Source organism: Pipistrellus hanaki, assembly GCF_964339955.1.
Source record: "Pipistrellus hanaki genome assembly, chromosome: 8".
NCBI lineage: Eukaryota > Metazoa > Chordata > Mammalia > Chiroptera > Vespertilionidae > Pipistrellus > Pipistrellus hanaki.
The window spans coordinates 30,964,366-30,982,897 of NC_140510.1; the positions used below are offsets into that span (position 1 = coordinate 30,964,366).

Here is an 18,532-nt window from a genome sequence, read left to right on the forward strand (position 1 = left end):
CCCCCTCTGTTGAGGCCCTTTCATGTGGAAGCATCTGAAATTGGGTTTTTAAATTACACTTTTCCCCTCCACATTTGTATGCCCTCACTTAATCCTCATAGGAAGTAGATGTTATTTCCAGTTACGAAGAAGAGCAACACTAAAAGAGGTGGTTAAGAGAATCATTTGCTGCAAGTCATACAACCAGTAACGAATGGGCAGACATTTCACAACTGAGTCCCGCTTGGAAGCTGGCAGACGCCTCCCCGCCCCCAGCCAACTCCAACTGCCCTGCACATAGGGTCCAAGGGCAGGTCAAAGTTCCCCTCCCAGCAGCACCCCTTCTCTTCTCACTTTTGGAAACCCTCTTTACCTAGATGACTAGCAATTTGAGAAAAAGCGTCTTAGAGTTTGTATGACCAAAAAGTGTGTTCTAACTTAGTTCCACTTTTCCTCCTGAGAATAAGGTGGTTATCCCCCCCCCCCGCTTTTTCTCAGGACAAACTGTGTTTGTCCAAGAGATGGTATGTTATTCAAATTCACTGTACCTAACTTTAAATAAGAAGCAATCGTTTCCTAGGGAGAGACCTCAAGTGAAATGATGCTGATGGCAATTCCTTGTATTCTCCTTAAGGGAACTTAAGGACAGAATGGTCAGAGCTCAGAAAACTTCCTCCAATGAAGCTACACTCACACCTCAGTGGGAAACAGGAAGCAAAAATACTAGCAAAGGCTGTGGTGGTGGTCGCAGTAGTACCAAGAGGACCAGGAGGAGGCAGAGGAGAAATACTCAAGAGTTGCTATTACTTTGTGGCCTGCACTGGGCCAGGCTTGACATGTAGTGACTTGTTTAATCCTCATGTGAACTCTATTAAGTTGTTATTATTACCCCATTTGCTGCTGAAGAAATCAAGTCTTGGAGAAATCATCCAACTTGCCCAAGACTGGAGGATGTACCTTCTATTTTAAAAACATGTGGACTTTTAAAGCTCTTTAGTCATATAAGTTGGACAGAAAACTGTGATGCTCAGTCCCCAAAGCCTCTTCCAGATAATAGGGCATCTAGAACAAACATCAACTGGGTGCTGTTAGTAAGGGTTGATGCATGAAGCAGATGCCCATCACACCTACTGATAAATTAATTAAGGTGAAAATTAAGTTGTATTTGGGTTGTACCATTAAATCATTGAGTCTTTTTTAATTAATCATGACCGATTCATTCATTTAGTTGTTTAGTTGGATGACATATGTCAAGTATTGTAAGGCTCTGAGGACACAGAGATTGATAAGAGGCTGCACTTTAAGTCCTCTGTCTCCAAGTGGTTCAGAGGCTAGAAGAGGACAACAGGTTTCAATGGGTGAGAGTCTTCCCGCCACCTCCTCCCCATCCCCAGCCTACTCAAGACTCAGGTAACAAACAGAAGGGATCCTTCTGTTCTATGACAGAGACAGATTTCTCAGCATATGGAAAAGGATTGTGCCAGCAGGTGTACCGTATTACCTTCCCAGTTTGTTTTCAGATTTTCTGTTCTTAGGTCAAGCCCATGAAATGGCTATCTCTTCCTCCTTTTCCAATTTTAGGATCAGAAGCTCCCTTTTCCCTTGTCTAACTGATCTATGGGGACCCGAACATGATTGGCAACTAATACCTGAGGCTGAGACACAATTGCAGCTGGAACCTTGGAGGGTGGGGTGGCTGTGAGGATGTAGGAGAAGGCAGGTAGGAGAAGGGAAGGACCATCCAGAGGGGAGCTAGGGCTTGAGAGAGAGTGCATTCTGTGCTGGGTAACAGGGGTGGCTAGGAAGGTGGTCTCAGATAAAGATTCTGCACTCACAAATGTAGTTTTCAGCAAAATAACATTGCCCATCTTATTGAATTATTTGAATGGTTATTTGAATGGCATTTAATTTTTAGCTTTAAAAATTTTGATTTATGTATCTTGGTTTACCTATATATATAAATAATAAACATAACTCAAATATACTTGATTTTATATATGTACTATGTAGAATTTTAATAAAAACAATACTGTGTCCATAAGATCATTTAACTTTCTATTTTTAAATTTAAGGTATAATTTATATACAGTAAGATTAGCCCTCTTTGTACACAGTTCTATGAATTGTAAGAAATGTATATAGCTATGTCACCATTACTACAATCTATATATATAAAAAGCTAAGTGTCCGTCCTTCCCTCCAACCAGTAGCTATGATGCACACTGACCACCAGGGGGCAGAAGCTCAATGCTGGAGCTGCCATGATGTGCACTGGCCATTTACAAAAAAAATGGCACTGCAGACCTAGTGTCTACAAAGCAACACTTGGCTTCCCCCTAGTGGGACACAGATAGGCCCTGCCATCATCCTGGAGTGACACCCCACCAAATCGCAGCCAACGCTACCTAGATCCCATGGCACAAAATACTGCCCACAGCCCAGTCCAGCCAGAAACAGTTGCTGTGGGTGCTGGGTAATGACATCACGTAGCAATGCCCAGATTCCTCTCCCTAGTGACTAGCCACCTTGAGAGTTTCTTCAGCCCAGGAACACGACTTGCTTTATAGCCAGGTGCAAACATTTTACAGTTCAACCAAATCTTTGTGTTTTCCAGTGCTTCATCTCATTTGATCCCCACAGAAGTCCTGGAGTAGGTAGATAGAAGAGTTGGTGGAATCCCATTTTCTTTTCATTAGCCAGAAAACGGAGAATTTAGAAAGTTTAGAAACTTGGCCCGACTGAAAAGAAGAAATGGTGGAACTTGAAAATGACTTCAGGTTTGCTCACTGTACAGAATATAGTCAAACACTGCTGCAGTTAAATATTTTACTCTTTGTTCTCCCTGCGTTACCTAAAATAATATTCTGCTTCATGTTGATATTTACTGCTGTGTTGCAGACATTTACCTGAAAGAGAATTTGGGAGCTTCATTGGGTTGGAAAAAGTTTAGCTAAGTCAGAAAGCAGGACTAATTAAGCAAGTTTATTCTATATCTATAAAAGACTAAGTTGACTTGCACATGTGCAATACATATAAAGCTGTCGCTAGTGCTAATCACACAGGTCTATTTCCATCTGTCATTGTTGATCATGAATTTGGTTGACACTTCTGTTACAGAGAAAGGGCAAATAGCGATATTAAAATATTTCTTCTAATTAATTTCCTTTCAATGTGCACGAATCCGTGCACGAGGGCACTAGTCAAAATATAAAAGTTCATCATTCCAAAAGTGTCCCCTATGCCACTTTGTGGTTAAGCCCTCCTTCACTCCTAGTTAGCTCCTGGAAACCACTGATATGTTTTCTGTCCCTATATATGTGCTTTTGCACAAATATCATATTAATGGAATTGAACATTATGTAGCCTTTAAAAAACACACAAATACCTAATGAAAGTATAATTGACATATAATAATGCATTGCACATATTCAAGGATACAATTTGATAAGTTCTGACATAGGTATACATTCATGAAACCATCACCACCATAAAAATAATTATGTTCATCATCCAAAGTCTCCTCATGCCACATTGTAATCCCTCTTCCCATGCCTGCTGTTCCCCCTTCCCAAGCAACTACTGATCTGTAATCTTTTGTGTCTGCTTCCACTCAGCATAACAACTTTGTGACTCATGCATGTTGTGCATTTAAATAGTTCATTCCTTTTTATCGCTGAGTTGTATTTCATTTTATGCTCTGTTATATAGTTATAACACAATTTGTCTATCTACACATCTGCTGAAGTACATGGTTCCCTATTTCGGACTATTACAAATAAAGCTGCTCTGAACCTTTGTGTACAAGTCTTTCTATGAGCTTGTGTTTACTTTACATAAATAACTAGTAGTGAAATGGCTGAGTCATAGAAGTGTAGGCTTAACTTTTTTAGAAACTGGTAAGTGGTTGTATTATTTTACATTCTCACCAGTGTATGAAGTCCAGTTCCTCCTCAACCTGGCCAACACTTGCTTAGTCAATCTTTTTAATAGTGATTCCTTGTGGTTTTAATTTACATTTTCCTAATGACTCATGCTGAGCATCTTTTCATGTGCTTGTTTGTCATCTGTGTATCTATTATACTTTGGTAAACTGGTCTGTTCAGACCTTTTGTCTACTTTTTTTCTTTTGCCTACTTTTTAATCCATTTATTTCCTTGAGTTCTGAGCTCTCTGTATAGTCTTTGTATATTATATACAGACATGTGATTTGCTAATATTTTGTCCCAGTGTGTGGCCTATCTTTTCATTCTTTTACCAGCATCTTTTGAAGTTTTCAATTTTGATGAAACCCAACTAGCCATTTTTCTTTTATTGTTCATATTTTGGTAATATACGTAACAAATCTTTGTCTATCCAAAGGTCAGAAAGTCTTTCTTGTATGTTTTTTTAAATGAATTGCTAAAGTTCTATGTTCTACAGTTAGGTCTATATTTCATTCAGAGTTTATTTTTGTATAGGATGCAAGTTAGTGATCAAGGTTCTTTACAAATAGTTCATGTGAACTCATGTTTTAGAAATACTGTAGTTTTCTCACATTGACAAGGGAAGTGATAGGTAGGATCAAGAAGGGAGCATTTAGCTTAGCTGACATGGCTCATGGTAGAGCGTCAACCTATGAACCAGGGGAACATGGTTTGATTCTTGGTCAGGGCACATGCCTGGGTTGCAGTAGGGGGCATGCAGGAGGTAGCCAATGATTCTAATTATTGATGTTCCTATCTCTCTCTCCCTCACCCTTCCTCTCTGAAATCAATAAAAATATTTTTTTTAAAAAAAGGGAGCATATAGTTGAAACTTTTAATATTTTTTTCTATTTTTTAAACAATTGGGGTAGATAAGAGGACACGAAAATCAAGAACTTCACACTCTACAGTCTTCATTGTTTTTTTAATTATGAAACAAGGTTGTGTGCTGAAGGTGGGTTAAGGAAAGGGGAGGAATCCTGAGCTGCCCATTGAAATGTTACAAGACCCTCACGTGTATAAGGAGGAGTACCTTCTGTGTGCTAAGTCAGGTGCGTGAGGAGACAGTCCGGAACATTTTCAGAACATCATGTCCCAGATCCTTATTTAGAAAGTTTTCTAATCTGCAATTCCCTTGAACTTTCCTTAAACTCTTCCCAAAATCTCTGCATGGAGTTGTTGGGACAGCACCTTCCAAAGCCTCCAAGAGAATCAGGTCCAGACTCTGGAGGAAATGATGTCCTTATCTTACATGCGAGGGAAGCTGTCTTTGGGGACTTCCCCCAATACTGCATCTTGGCTTGGCTTTTGCAAAACCATACCTAACATGTTTATTTAAAAAAAAAAAAAAAAATTAGCAACCTTTGGCATTTTCCCATTCCCTTGTCTCCCTGTACTGTTCTTTCCCTTCCTGTTGCATGCAAACTTTTCCTCACCATGAGGCAGCTAAGAATATTAATTCAAGTGAACATGTCAGAATCACTCTAAAATGGTGAGTTCCATACTAACACACTACATTGACACGTACCATTTAGAAAATGTTACATTTTGGGAAGTAGGGTCAGAATTTATTTGTAAATGGAAATACTTGCATTTACTACAGAATGAAGTCACTCCCATGCTTAAACTCTCCCAATAACTTTCCACTGGACTTAGAATAAAATCCAAAATCCCCCCCCCCCCCCATCATAGTTTAAAAGGCACTAGGTGATGTGGTCTCTCACCACCTTTCCGACATCCACATACATTCCAGCCACAAGCCTTTATTTCCCTTCAACACATCAACCCATCCCACGTGAGGCCTCTTTTCTTGCTATTTCCTCTCCTATCACGTGATGGCTCCAGACCCTCAATGACCTTGCTACTTCTCATGGGCTAGCTGCACCTCATTCCAAACTTGTGGATTCTATTCTAAAAATCTCTTGAATACAGAGATTTTTCCTTAGACTCTAAAAGCTCTTTAGCCACATTTTATGGCTCATCTTACCACAACTCCCAATACAATCCACTTATATTACACTACTTCTGTGCCCCCAATACACAATATTCTTTAATACTCGACCTTTCGCATGTTTTCTCTGCCTAAAATCATTTCCCTCTTCTTCGCCTGGTTAACTTATAATCTTCAAGACATAGCTCAAGTGCCACCTCTTCCCCAAAGCCCTTCTTGATCTGTCCCCTACCCTCCCAGTGCACCCTCAGTCTGAGTTAACCAAGTTAAATGCATTCTCTACTACTATGGTGAGGTAATTATTTGTTAACTTGTCTGAACACTGTACACGACATAAAGCAGTGGTCCACCAAACACTACTCTTTCCATCGATTGATACGGTGGTAACTGGTAAGTAGCAGCCGAGCCAGGAATGGCATTCCCCAGCCTCCGTTGCATCTCGGGGTGGCCATGTACCTAGTTCTTGCCAATGGAACGCGAGCAGAAGGCAGGCATGCCACTCTCAGGGCAGAAATCTTTCAGCAGCAGACACACCTCCTCCGTACTCTGTCCTCTTCAAGTTCGATGCAGATGGCAGCAAGGCCTTGGGGATGGTGGGGCCACAAGATGAAAGGACCTGGTTATCAAACTTGAACACCTGCCCTGAACAATTATGGGAGAAATAAACAACTTCAAGGAATCTCTGGCTTATTTTGTTGTAAAGAAAAGTTGAGAATATAATACAAAAAAACATATTGGTTTATAGGTAAATCTGTAGAAGATTGTTAAACTCAGTAGCATCTGATCCTTTTATATTTCTTGGATCTTGTCAACTTTAAAATTCAAAAGGCTTATTTATATAGTTGCAGTATTTGAAGGAATACTAAAGGTCCAGATAACTAGAATATGTCTAAATAGATGTTCCTTATCTGCATATTTTCAAACAAAGACTTAATTTTAATATTATTGTTGAGTGGACAGGAAATTTTAAAAATGTAAACACATTAATTTAAATGTTAGCAAACATCCATTTGAAATAATGTGGCTATTGCTCTGCTAAAACTGTCTTTTAAAAATAACATTTGATATACTTAATTTTGTAAAAATATAAATGAGTTACATTTTAAAAGAACAGACTCTTGGAAGGAATAGAGTTTTGAGCTCAAACCTGGAGAACCTTCCAAAAGTTTGGAGTTTGAAAGGAAAGAAACATTGATGCTAGTAACAAAGGTGGAAGGGTGAGAGGAAGTGGGAAAAAGGAGAGGCCATGCTATCTAAGGAGGTTGTTACTTTGCAGGACCAAGAGATCAATGGCACTGGAATATGGGAAACTGGGAAGCAGCAGGAGGTGGGAGGTAGGGGAGATGAATTCTTTCTGACATACACATCACATTCCAGACATCTGAACAATCACAGACAATATAAATCTGTAAGGTCAGGGATGGAGAGAGACTTGGTAAAACCCTGAATGACTTGGCCTAGCAGAGTGATGGCATCTCTTGAGGAATGCCCACCATACCGGGGTGAAAGAGAAGTCAACAGGCACAAATATGAAACCAAACTTACTAATGAAAGGGAGAGATGCTCTGACCAGTATTTTTTTTAAAGAAGTACATTTTTATTTATTTTTAAAATATATTTCCATTGATTTCAGAGAGATAGATAGAAACATCAATGATGAGAATCATTGATCGGCTGCCTCTTGCATGTAGATCACTGTAGATCAAGCCCACAACTTGGGCATATGCTCTGACTGGAAATCCAACAGTGACCTCCTTGTTCACAGGTTAATGTTCCATCACGGAGCCACACTGGCCGAGACTTATTTATTTCTTACAGATTTTGGGGCCATTCCAAGAGTACATAGGTTAGAAATTTTATGACTAAAAGCAGAAATACCTACATGTGATGTAATTAACACAGCTATTTGTTTATAGATCTTTCTTACCAGATTAAGCAACCTAGGAACATACATATTTCATCCTCTACATCCCTGACCCTTAGCAGTTCCCAAGACTTGGTAGGTACTCTGTTGAATTTTATTACGCTGATACATATAATGAATGAAGCCAAAGGACATATTTTGGGACACCAGACAATGGGAGTGAGGAGATACACACATATCAACAAATCATTTGTAGCTAAAGTATTGTCATAAGGAAACTAGATATGCACTTAATGGATTTTGGGCGTTATTGGTGCACTGTATGCTACTCACACCATTTGTTTCCTGTGAGCCCAAGGAGGGTGGGAATTCTGACTCTGCTTTCTTGCTGTTTGGACTCATGTACTTACCTGTCAGCCTGACACTGTGAGGGAACAGATATTTAATAAATCTCTCTGCAACCCATTTCTTAAGTGTCTTAAATGAAATTAACAATGTGGGTTTAAATTCCAGAGACCTATATAATTTCTTGCCCAAGATTTTCCTCCAAAAAGCTTTTAAAAAACTTTTTAAGAAAGGAAAATACACACCACTGTCACCTTTTCCTGAATCCTTAATGGGCTAATAAGCAAGCTGGCATGATTACACTTTGAAGAAACAAAAATACTTAAAAAAAAAAAAAAAAAAAAAAAAAGCACAAGTTTTCCTTTGACTTTAATGAGTAGACTTCCAGCTCATTTCCTTTAAAATACTGGCCCTGAATTGCAAATTACTTCATGGTCTTTTTTAAGTGAGCTCTTCGTAGACTGACAGAGCCAGCTGCAGTGCACTGTCTATGGAAATGATATCACCAGCGCTCTGCCCTTGAATCAGGCACTCTCACACCTGGCTCCTTTGCACACAGCAGGAACAGGATATATGCTTGTTTACAGCCATGGTATTCAGAAAAGCATCACTTTTACTCTCTACCTGTTGGCAACTTAATCAAAAGAAAGTTTGGCATGAATTTCCTGGATTATCTTTTAAAGTAAAGGTTGTTTTAATTTTAATACATTACTAATGTTAAAGTGTTAGCTTGTTTTCTAATATTCAAACTTAATTAATTAATTGTGATAGTCATACTAGAAAATTTTAATTTGCTGACATTCATTATTCAAAAGATATATTTATATCTTATACTTCTCTGTTCCAACTTACTATCCAAATTATGACTAGCATTGTTTAATTATAATTAATTTGATACTAACCATAACAATTTAACTATTAAATAAAAATATAAAAATTTAAATTACAATAAGTATTTTCATAACTGGCATAAAAGTTAGACTTTGCATTCCTATAATCCAATTCCCTATAGAATGCCACTGTTAACCACTTACTGTAATTCCCACCTGACTTCTACTCATATGTCAACTTTACTTTTTCATGGTTGGGCTCATATTCATTTTAGGGCTAGCAAATGATTTGTCTGAAAAAAAAAAAATGACTTTGTTACTTAAATAGTAATATAAAAACAAAATAGTTTAAAGCCAACTCACCATAAAAATGTGTAAATTTATGCCATACCTTTTATTAAAGTAACGTTCTTCTCTGGCAAATATATTAATAAAATAGTTCATTAAAATATAAGTTTTAATTTGGCTCTTATTCATCAAGTACAAAAACAAGTAGGTGATTTTATAATCTCAAAAAGGTTTACATTTTCTTTAAAAAAAATGAGTGCCACTCTCTAAAATATATTGTTTTATTAAAATGAAGCCAAAGTGTTAACTCATTTACATATACTAATAAGACCACAGAACATTTTAAAGTTATCATTTCTTTCTGTCTAGGTAAATCAATCTTTTCCGTTTTGTCTATTACCTTCCCACTTTTAAAAAGTGAACACACATTAATAAATTTAAAGATCAATATAAATTTTAAATTAAATTTATTTTCCATTAAACTGCTCTTGTTTTTACCCTGTAATATCATAGGAACTTACAGAAAATACACAGAGCCAAAACATTAATTTTATGTTTTTGTTTTACATGCAGTTCCACAGAACATCACCCACCTATGAAATGTGAACAGAGCCTTATGTGCACTGAGGCTGCCCAAGTTCATCACCAGGCTGTCTCCAAGGCTAGCGCTGGCTTACTGTGCCACCTCTTCTACAAAACCTCTTGACTCACCCACTGAAAATACCTCTTTTCCTCTCACTGCATTTTGCTTGTACCTTTTAAAAATAACCATCTGAGTAGAGATTATCTATGCTCAAGAGTCCTTTAAAAGTGATAAAAAATTATCGCCCTGACCAGTTGGGCTCAGTGGATAAAACATCGGCCTGTGGACTCAAGGGTCCCAGGTTTGATTCCAGTCAGGGGCATGTACCTTTGTTGTGGGCACATACCCAGTAGGGAGTGTGCAGGAGGCAACTGATCGATGTTTCTCTCTCATTGATGTTTCTAACTCTCTATCCCTCTCTGTAAAAAATCAGTAGAATATATTTTTTTTAAAAAGTGATAAAATTATCAAGTGATGGGGATTCTATCAAAATCATTGAAACTTGCACATGAGGTTGCAAATGGTATTGCATTAGTGAATTAACTTTTACTAATTATCTTCATCTCTCTTCAGAATATACAAATAATAGAAATATGGTAGAATATTATTTGGGAGTCTAAATAATAGAAGCATCCAAACACTGGAAGTATTTAAAAAAAAAATCTCATCACTTTGAAGCAGATGATTTTGCAAGAACGTAAGGCATGTAGTGATATGAATGACTGGTCACTCAACCCAGCTCATGGTGTCTTCAAAAGGGTGGTACCAGTCATAAGGAACTTATTAAAAAAGATAACCAGAGGCTATTTCATGTTGTAAAAATCTGACTCGTTTCATGGAACAAAGGTTATTTATTATCAAAGGAGGATATTTCAGATGTGAAAACTAAAAAAAAGGAGGGCATAAAGGATCACAAAAATGACTCAGATCTTTTTCCAGAAGTGCTGTTTGTAGCATGCACTATTCAATGTCTGTGGGTGCTTATTAAACTCTGGTACATTCCTGACATTACTAGATGCAGATCCATACAGAATTCAAAGAAATATATATCTATATATTTCTAAATTTTTAAAATTGATTTCAGAGAAGGGAAAGAGAGAGAGAGAAACATCAATGATGAGAATCACTGACTGGCTGCTTTCTGCACGCCCCCTACTAGCGATCAAGCCCGCAACCCAGGCACATGCCCTTGACTAGAATCAAACCCGGGACCCTTCAGTCTGCAGGCCGAAGCTCTATCCACTGAACCAAATCAGTTAGGGCTTTCAGGACATTTTTAAGGAAATAAATCTAATTTCTACCATATGAATTAGTGAGAAAAACATATATTCACCTTGAATCCCTTTTAAAATAAGGCAGATTTGGCACTGGATGGTGTGGCTCAGTTAGTTGAGAGTCATCCTGAGCACTGAAAGGTCACCGGTTTGATTCCCAGTCAGGATACATGTCCAGGTTACCAGACTGATCCCTGATTATGGTGTGTGTGAGAGGTACCCAATCAATGTTTCTCTCTAATGGTGTTTCTCTCTCTCTCGCCTTAAAAATAAATGTGTTTTTTTGTTTGTTTTTAAAAAAGGCAGAATTCAATAAGAATTGAGATAAGAATTAAATGGAGCAGTATGCTATAAACAAATAGGTAAGAAAAACTATCCATTGGGGAAAAAAAACCCACAAAAATATTAATAACTCATTAATTCATTTGTCACAACATATACATTGAACACCTGTTACCAGGCACTGCACTCAGCACTGAGGGATATAAACTAGTAAATATAACACTTATGGTCAATTATGGCCACTAGTGCCTCGGAGCTTACGTTCTAGTGAAAGGGAGAGAGACCAACATTCAAATAAGCATGTACATGTGGATGACTCCTGTCCCCCAACCTTTTCCCTCACTTTTCTTCTGTTCACTATCAACCGTTCTTATGGATGTTCACTTTAGTAATATACATTTTAAAATACTCAACTTTCCTCACATTTTAAGACAAATTAATCACATAGCTTGGTTACTGGACAGCAGGTTCATGTCTACTTCAAATTTCCAGAGTAAAAGGCAGAATGCTCTATTAATTGACTACATTCCATAAAAGGTTATGCATTTGCATAATGCAACTGTCACACCTTTACAATAGCCCTGACGATCCCAGTCCCAGTTAACAGAATACCATCACCAAGTATGCACACGTTCAGAAAATAAATCAGAATAAAAACACTGACAACACAGACGTGTGAATAGTAATTATAATTAGCCCTTTCTAAAAGAAAAGGTATATGTAATAGTATATAACAGAGTAATAATTTAACTCAAATCTTTTTTCTTTTTACTCAATAAAGCATAGAGACAATATTGTATCCCAGGTTAACATGCAACTTTAAAAAAATGTTAATGTACATATTAAACATGGAAATTCTCCAGTAAAATCTTATAATTTCCCCCAAATATATCTTGGCATCATTCCTTTATTTCATATGAACAAGGTCCTTCTACTGGTCATCTGACCCAATGCCTTACATTTCCGTAGCCAAACATTTCAGAAAGTTATGAACATGAGAATGTTGTTAGAAGAATAATGAAGTAACATACTTGCAAAGAACTGATTGTACTGCTTTACCAATGGAGAGGTCCCTACTCCAATCCACTACTCCCTCCCAACCTACGAGTAAACATAAATACCCCCAACCATGCAGGAAGTTGTCTTATCTAGAACCCCTGAAGCATCATCTCCCTAGGCACCTAACACATCAGCACTGAAAAGAATGAAAGCACCCAAATGCTCTAAAAGCATCACTTTTTGCATCATTCCTGAGTGTAAAATCTTCCTAGGACAGAGAAACACAATTTCACAAAATAATCAAGAGACAAGACAAATCCTCTGCCTCTTCTTTCTTACAATATTTGAATCAAGACCTTTTGCCATATTAGAAGTTCAAATAAAACAAACCTGAACATTTTGAAAATGTTTTCTAGGTTGTTTGTTGTATTAAATGCGATTTCAATTATGTTGATATACATAGAGCTCAACTCGGGAGGGGAAGTTATACAAAGAGACTAGCTGGAACTGATTTTCATGTAGGTTTCACCAGGAAAATACAATAAGGAAGATTAGTATCTATAAGAATCTGTCATATTTAAAATCAACATAATTAGTAAAATGTATTTTAAACACAAATAAAAATTAGTATATATTTTTTCATCTCTATCAACCAAAAAGAGCCCTCACTAGACATACTAATTATACTTTCCTCCTCAATGTGTTATGTTAAACATTAACCCAGAAAATATCTTTAAAAGTGCTCTGCAGGTATCACCTTACCTCAAGGATCACAATGTAAGAAAAGGCTATTTGAATCTAAATAACTAGTTTCAAGCGAAAATTATTAGAGAAATTCTGTATATAGCCGATGTTAGAAGTTTGGGGGAAGATAAGAGAGCATACATTTCAGTAACTTAAAATTGTATGCACATTTCATTTCCATGCAAGATGATTTAAAATATGAACACAATGTAATTGTAACTTACTGAAAATACTGTCAAGTCTTTGCCCCTATACTTTACAGTCATACTCAATGGAAAAAAAAGGAAGAAATAGAACCAATGTATGAAAAACATAAAAGGGTGCTTCAAAAACTCTGATTTCTAAGTAGAATGTAAAGAGAAGAAGGACTTTGGTGTCCACACACAATATGGCTTAAGATCTAAATGGTATGTATGACTCAAATCTGCTAACTACTGATGATGAGAATTAAGAGGCTACTCTTACACAAGCAACCAACTTTTACTAAGGGTTTACAACACACAATTTAATTTTCTCTGTGTTAAATTAGTTTTAAAAACTGAAATAGAGTTCAGTTTTCTAGTTCCCACATTAACATCAGGGTCACAAAATACTTGCATTAGGAAAGAGAAAAAATGGGTTCACTCATGTTTCCTTACACTGATTTTTTGAAGGTTATAATGGGTATTTTCAATTTCAAGGCTTTTTACTCAAATAAAGCACAAATTGAGAATCAGAAATTCTCAGGGCTGTGTTATCATTAAGTCAAGCACACACACACACACACACAATTATTAGAGGACTTACAAATCAATACGAATCACTTTTAGGCACTTGGGTACAGACCATGGGGATTTTCTACCAAAAAACTACCTACCTATCATGCAAGACCATAAAGATTGAAGCTTTAGTTTCTAGAATATACAGGGCTAGACAGATAATAAGAAATACTGCATAATTAACTCATCTGTATCCTGGTATAATTTCTTTACAATTACACACACAATTTTAGGGTTTAATAAAAGCAGTTACTTTTTAGCATCGAAAATTTTAAAATGGTCTTTCTTTACTACACCATCAGGATCTTAACATTATCACACATTCTTTGAGGGAGCATGATACTGAAGTTTTACTTTTATATAAGTAAAACTTGAAAAAAGTGTTTTCTTTATTATGTCTGTATCTACACAAAGTCAGCACACAACAGTTGATGATTTTTAAAGCCCATTTCAACAGGTTTATTTTGTAAAGATAAACTCCTTATTATTAATTCCTTTAGACAACTTTTATCTTTTTTAAGTAAACATGAGGAAAAAAAAACATGGAATATGGTCTGTGGTTTTATGGATGTAAAGATGTCTTTATGTTAAACACCATACATAAATTTGGCTTGACATATTTCCCAACTGAAACTATTTGTACTCTCCAAAATGTAACCCATTTTTGGTAATGGGAAGATAATACTAATATCTAATCCTTTCTCTATCTAACTTTTTAGATCAAGGAGCTGGCAGAGTCCAGATAGTTCTCTTATCTTTCTGAATCTACTTTTCAGCATGTGAAGCTAAAATTAAGAAGCATTAAGTACAGTATAATTTTAAAAACTCTACTATGGCATTTGTTCGCTGTATACACAGCAAGCCAGTCTTGCTCTGACAAGACTCTCTAACGAGCAAAGACCAATCTATGAATTAAGCCAGTGGTGAGAGGATAACAAAGAACTAGAGAACCTACTTAGACACTAGTGGCTTGGGGAACAATGGATACAGGAAAGTTTAGAACACCTCCAGGACAGATAATGTATCTTCACTGTTGGTGAATCAAGATACAGGAGAGCAAGGGATGGCTGGGTTGTGGGAAAGCTGATCCCAAAGCAAGAAGTTCCAGATTATATTTAGACAGTGGGAGGGATCAAAGTTAAGTCATGCAAAGAAACCTTGTCTCTTCTCAGCCGTGAAAGATGGATCGGTGCCAAAATACAACTGGGCAACTGAGAGGCAATGACCCCAAAGCCCACAGATAATCCAGGATGTGCTGCTGTCCCCTATATACAAAGCAGAATGCACTACAGATATAGTCCCAAAAATGCCTGCAGAGAAAACTAGAAGACTACCTACAGTTTTCTCTTCATCCTAATATAAACAGATTTCGAGGTTGTTTGTACTGTATGTGGTTGCTGTAGCACAGCAATAAATGTAAAGTGCCTGTATCAGAGGGTATAACAGAATCCCACTTCTAGGCATCTTAATACTATACACTCAGAGGAAAAAATGAAAAGAATACCTCAGGGACTTCCTGGCTCTCCTCGAGCACCCTGCTCTTCTCTGTGATATCGCTGTAACGGCCTACGAGGCACTTTTCAAAGACCAGAAACTTCTATTGCATGCCACACTTCTAAAAATCACTTTACCTGCATTCAAAATGCCAATCAACAGTGCTAACGCTGCCTGACATTTTTTTATTCTTAAGGCAAAATGTCATATTCCCTACCAACTTCCCCCGGGGCCCCAAATTACCTGCCTTCATTGTATTCTTTGCCCATTGTGAGAGCCAAAGAAGACAGAACTGAAAATTTCAAACAACTCAATGTACTGTGTAAGATAGATCTTATAAATGTCAGTATGGCCAAACTTAACTTATTTAAATGCTTATACCATATGGCTACTTTACAAGATATCAAGAGAAGTCATATGACTTTCAAAATTAGTAGCAAACATGGGATATTTAAATCCAGCCACATGTACTGAGGTATGATGCTTTGTTCTTTTCAAAGTTGAGCACAAAATGTTTGTTTATATCCAAGAGTAGCGTATTAAAACCAAAAGCACTGCCTTTGCTTAAGTCCACTTAAACTACATATAAACTGTCAATATGCACTCCAGCTTATTTAGAATTAATACTATTAAAATGATTTTGATGCATTTTCATATATCAGTTTTAATTTTGGTTTTATGCACAAGTATATAGGTAACACATTCCCAATGCTTAGCCTAGGATAGTATAACAAAAAATCATGTTTTGCCAATGTGGTATAAGATTTCATGCATTCTCATGATGCCATGTTAATAATCTATTACTCTAAACCAATTGCAACAATGTAGTGTATACTTCAAACATCCCATTAGAATAAATTTTAGCCAACACCTTAATGACAAGGGGATGTGCTGGTATATTGTTGAATTGATGTGGCAGCAATCCAAGAGACTGAACTGTGGTTATTCAAATTAAAAAATTAAAAGGATACCCCTAGCTCAGTGGATGGAGTGTTGGCCTGCAGACTGAAGGGTCCCGGGTTCGGTTGCCGTCAAGTGCAGGTACTTGGTTGCATGCTCCTCCCCAGCCTGGTACCTGGTCAGGGCCCAGGCAGGAGGCAACCAATTGATGTGTTTTTCTCACACTGATGTTTCTCTCTGTCTTTCCCACTTCTATTCTCCCTAAAAATCAATGGAAAAATATCCTCGGAGGAGAATTAACAAAAAAACAAACAAAAATATAAAACGGATAAAAGGTGTGCATTTGCTGGATTACTGTATTGATGAAATTGCAATACTTACTATATATATTTGGGTTTTAAGGTAAGTTTTAATGTATAATAAGTAATTCCTTATAGTTATTTGAAAAAAGTATGAGAACATATGAACAAATAAAGCTTGGTAATTTAGAATTTACTTTTGTAAAAGTTGACAAATAATAAAATATTATAGTTGCATTTTGAACATTATAATATAAATATAAAACACAAAACATCCAACATTAAACACTGACCATCTCCTATGCCCAACTTGGACTTAGTGAGCATTTTAATTTTGTAGAAAGGAATTTTCAAAGTTTTGTCAATGCTTAAAGTATATATATACTATTATCCCTCATCAAAATCCTTGCAAAATCTAAAAGGCTGGTATTAAAAAGAACTATTTTTTTCTTGAATATTCTAAAACATGACAGCTTGGATTATTGTTCAGATTTTTAGGGACTTAGTACTCAAGAATATATCTGAACACATTTAGTTAAGTGTTTATAGTTACTAGAGAAATACCTGTGACTTTTCAGATATTGGAAAAAAAAAAAAAAAAGCCTACATGAACACAGAAGGTGTCTTGGGGCAAGCTATTTCTTAGAAAAAGGAATGCATTATGTTGATCAATTTTTAAACCAAATTCTTAAAAGCACTAAAAAAAATTTGTATTTCATACTTGCCAAACAATACATTCACATGTTATAAGAAAAGAAAATATAGAAATAAAAAATCTAAAACTATTTCAAAAGTTAAGAATTTAAAATGTTCAAATTAATAACTTATCTTTGTTGCTTGGAAAATATGCTTTACTTTTCATTTCAAATTCACTTTAAATGCTTGACATATAATTTAATACTTAAGAAGAATTTAGCTAAATTATTTGATAATATTTATACGGTGACACTTCTCTGGAAAGACATTTCACACAACAGTTTTCCATTAATGCTGAAAAATCAGTTGGTAATTTTAATCACAGTTAATAATTGATTAATGGATTAACAATTTACTCAGTAATTTAGATGGCATCCGGTCTCATAAAGGGAACAATCAGATAACTGCTCAATGTGCAACTGTGCCCATTAGCAATTCTAAGAACTTGACAGATATTCCACTCATTGGATTACATGCTTGTATGTATGTGATTTGAATGACAAAACATAGGTAACCAATGTCAAACTTTTTTTTTTTTTTTAAAGAGCAGCTCAATGATTTTTGGGATTTATTAGTACAATGAAGAGAGTATAGGGGAAAAATACAAATTGGCACTTGAACCAATGCCGGTATTCATTTCATTATTGTTATAATTAAGAATAATATTAATTTTTGTTATTCACTTTTCTTTAGAACATAAATCAAAGCCATTAACTTGAGGTTGAGGTATATACACAATACATACACAAATGCAAAATACTTTTCATAAGTAACATTACATTTTAAAATACCAGAAACTGAATATCTGTGCTGATTTATATTTTGACTTAATGGAACAAAAAGAGAACATTCAACAAAAGAGGGTTATGCTGACAATAAAGCTCTTAAAGTTTAAAAAAATGTCTTCCTCTCCTTTTGTACTTACCACAGGCTACACAATGTCTTGAGAGGATTCATTATGAGAAAAATGTCAATCACAGCTTTAAGACCTGGCTTTGGAAGAAACTAATGAGAAAGCAATTGGAAGGTGAGGCTTCATCTTCATTTTCAAATAAGTGGTCTTAATTTTTCTTCTTATAGAAAAAGTTTAAATCAGTTTACTATAAATATATCTGAACCATTAATTTTTGGAGCTTTCAGGCAAAGTCCAGCACTTCGTTTATATAAAGTCTATGAGAAGAAGTCAGTAGAGATCATCTAAGCTTAAGTCGTGACATCATCCATTCCAGTCCTTGGCATAATCTATACAGAAAATAAAATCATTTGGTCAAATTCTCAACAAAA

The 18,532-nt window shown here is 36.1% G+C and overlaps 1 protein-coding gene and 1 long non-coding RNA gene across 2 annotated transcripts in view; one reads left to right on the forward strand and one right to left on the reverse strand.

The window, feature by feature from the left end:
* Positions 1-17,203, forward strand: LOC311627000. The gene is made up of 2 exons (XR_014795806.1): positions 1-1,748; positions 1,796-17,203. It is a non-coding gene; the product is annotated as an uncharacterized lncRNA (long non-coding RNA).
* The window catches only part of ARL5A (ARF like GTPase 5A), a 24,702-nt gene continuing 22,894 nt past the window's right edge, over positions 16,725-18,532 (reverse strand). Inside the window, exon 6 of the mRNA XM_084893055.1 lies at positions 16,725-18,490. Coding sequence (XP_084749181.1) covers positions 18,442-18,490 — 49 coding nt within the window. The 3' untranslated portion in view covers positions 16,725-18,441. The remainder of the gene's footprint in view (positions 18,491-18,532) is intronic.